General features: G+C 34.4%; 1 protein-coding gene across 1 annotated transcript; it reads right to left on the reverse strand.

The window, feature by feature from the left end:
* On the reverse strand, window positions 1–1,873 carry LOC117315665 (collagen alpha-2(VIII) chain-like). The gene is made up of 2 exons (XM_033869961.1): window positions 1,396–1,873; window positions 1–878 (listed from the first exon to the last, which is right to left on the reverse strand). Exons 1-2 carry the CDS (start codon window positions 1,742–1,744, stop codon window positions 460–462), a joined length of 768 nt encoding a protein of 255 aa, XP_033725852.1. The 5' UTR covers window positions 1,745–1,873; the 3' UTR covers window positions 1–459.
* Window positions 1,874–3,542: the final 1,669 nt, after the last annotated feature.

Raw genomic sequence — 3,542 nt, forward strand, 5'->3', positions numbered from 1 at the left:
CAGAGACAAAAAGAGTTTAATCTCCAGAAAATAAAAACAATTGTCTTTGGTAAAAACTCACACGAAATGAATACTAATGTCTGATATAGTATTTTTTGTGTATTTCGGGATATGGTTTCTTTTCAAGTGTGAGCATATCGTTATCACCACATTTCTGATTTAATATTTTGATTGATATTGACAATACTCATTATGAAAAAAGGTATTATTTTTAGAATGAATGGCCCTTTATAACTATGTAAATATGGATGATTTCAAAGAGTACATGTAATTCTCAACATGTAACTAGACAGAATGTGCAATTGTCAACCTTTATTCAAAGATTAGTTCCCTTTTATTTGTGTTCAATGTCAAACACATTGCTAAAATGGTAGCACGCATTATTTGTAAAATATTGCAGCTTACCTGCTGAGCCTAAAGCCTTGTTATTGGCAAAAGTATACAATTGTAAGTAAAGCATCAGACAGTATTTGGAAAAAGTAAGTACCCAGCGAGGAAACAGTATGATGGGAGAAGAACCTCCCCCGAATCGTGGTTGGTGTTGGATGCTACCCACACAGTGTCGGAAACCTCCAGCTGTACGATAGCTGTTGAAGCGGCACCATCGGCTCTACCACTGTCCTCATCACCGGAATATACACGTCCAAATTCGTGTCCATTTTTTAAGAGATGGAATTCTCCTGATTTAGCACTATGCAATACGATTGTTATATGAAAAACATACAGACCAGGCCTAGAACATGTAAATATTCCTGTGCTAGGGTTGTAACCTCCGCCCAGGTTAATTTGGGGTTTATTGAATTTAATTGTCTCATCAGCTCCGATATTTCCGATATTATGATCCAAAACTGCCTGGAAAGCTATTTGATTATGGAGATCTGTTAACAAAGCAAAATATCATTATGTATATGGTCATGTCATTTTTTACAACAATCTATAAAAGCTGATTAGTGTCACATTTACCTATATCGTCAGTAAGGGGATAAAAACGTAACCCAGATTAATGAACTATTTTTTTCATGTGGCATTAATCGGCTTTCGTATTAATTATTGAATACGGTATATCAAAAACGTACTGTAGCTGGGTAAACCAGCAAGTTATTACTTACAATATCCAATAGTTTAATCACATGTAAGTTTTATGAATGACGAATGAGATTAATTCTGATAAAAAAATAGTATTAATATTGTCTTTTAACATATTTAATGTTAAAATAGAATGCACGCGGTAAAAAAAATGCATATTCATGGTGTGAGTATGTCGAATTCTGCAGGTAAAAGATAAATATAAGAAATTCACCAATCTATATTTATTCAATCAAAACACTTGTTGTTGAAGTGTTTTCTATAATCATTATATATAAACCTGTTTTTTTCCTTTCCCTTTTTTCTTACCTTGAGTCGACACCCGCAAAGCCCTTCGGCTTCCTCTGGTAGCAAGCTTTGGTCCATGAACGTTATCTGTGGTTTCATTTCCATTCGAAGAAGCTCCGCCGTCATTGGGAAACCTAAGCAAAGCAACCTCTGATTTCAACGATACCAGTTCAGATTTTGATAGCAAATTCTCCTGTTCCATGGTTTGGAATTTGGATTCATATTTTTCCTCGAGAATTCCTAAGCGTTTTGCCATGGTTTCAACGAGCAATTCTTTCTGATGTGTGACGGATTGTTCTTCGTCAGCAGATGACGAGTAACCCAGTACGGCAAAAACACCTACAGTGAAAAAAACTATCCTGTGAAACATCGTTTCCGTTTAAGTGTAGTTACGTGTTGGTGTAATCTATATTTTTTTCAAACAATGTAAGCGAACTCCCGAAAGACTTATGAACAGCGAGTAGTAATACACACTGTTAAAAATAAGATGGTGATGTCCTTTGATCAGTATGTAAAGACCAACAACAGAAACTTGCGCGGTACGGGACTACCTTTATTTACTATTTTAGTATCCGCGGAAACCGCGGGAAGTGCAGCGGCATTAATATCAACACCACCTAGAATCTCTCAAATGTTCAAAGATAAAGTTGATGCAGGACACAAGGGCTAAACTGTTTATCCATGATAACAGACCCCTACTAAAATATATGATTTGATAAGCATAGCGATGAAACAACTTATAGACAGCTGTTACCTTCAAATTATTCGGTTGCTGTGGCTTATTATGTATTATCAATGTTCCGGAGTTAAACTGATAATGTGTTTTCAACACAAAGATGATATATCAAATGTTTGACTTTCTAATGTACGATATATGTGATTGTATGAAAATGTTAAAAATATAGGATATTTATCGAACCCTAAGTAGTCTCTGCTTTGATTAATTTATAAATGGTAATACTTGTATAGAATGTAATTTCGCTATATTATCAGTATTTCAAATATCGCAAAAATAAATACTCATATAATATTTATACTGGCAGTCATAAATATATGTCATATATACATGAAAGTGTATGCATGTGTTCCCTTGTTTACTGTAGATTGTTTACAGAGCGGTGTTGCGTGAAAATTAATACTCGCAAACAGGTTCCGGCTTAGACAACCGTTTCAACTACTTTTCATCATTGTATATCAGTGATAGACATGTACATTTCATTATGAATATTTTATCAGACCATAACACAAATAAATTTCATTCATAATGTTGTCGTGAATGGAATGTGAAACACTTTATAAAAAATACGGGTATGACGCAACTTTATTGTTATCTATTTTAGTTACATCTGATTATATAATAATAATACTGTTAAGGTTGTACAGTCCTTAAACAATATTTAAATGGTAATAGTGGCATCTAAGTTGTTTGCGGTATTTCTGCTGCTAATCTGGTAATTACCCATTTTACATACATGACGACAATGGACTAATTTGTGAATTGTTTCATAGTCCGTCGACAATTAAGTCATTAAGGGTTAAACACCAGTGAAAGATATTCACAAAAAGAAACATATCCCAAGCCAAAAAAAATAATGTTGATATCTTGAGATGGGATATTAATTAAAAGGAATTTGAAATAATCATGATGACAATACAGCATATAGTCTTCGGCAGTACGCTTCAGGGAGGTAGCAATACAGATCGGCATAAGTTACAGACTATCACAAGGAGACTTAACATAAACATACTAAGACCTTCAAAAATACACATACCCACTCAACACACGCAAGCATGCCGCACGCACGGGAGGCCATCTTAAAGTATCTTAGCTGTTGATTAGAAGTAAATAACGATTAAACAAACCGAAATAATCGAAAGAAGTCATATCATCAATATATCTAAAGGCAAAATGAAGGAATCAGCAAGGTCTTCGTAAATTATCAGATCACCTTTTCAGTCTCATATGAAAACATGATACATGTAGAGCAAGCAGGCCCATCAGGTCCTAAGTGTCTCTGTTAAAAGGTCCTGCAAGTAAAATCAACAATGCTCTGAACCAGGAAGTCATTAAGTCTCCAAATAACATTCTCGACATATATTTTGTATTGGTCTTAATCACTTGTTTACACTCCGGTATAGTTCACAACCTTACACTGTTATCGCCATTA

The sequence above is a fragment of the Pecten maximus genome, chromosome 17 (assembly GCF_902652985.1).
Source record: "Pecten maximus chromosome 17, xPecMax1.1, whole genome shotgun sequence".
NCBI classification, from domain to species: domain Eukaryota; kingdom Metazoa; phylum Mollusca; class Bivalvia; order Pectinida; family Pectinidae; genus Pecten; species Pecten maximus.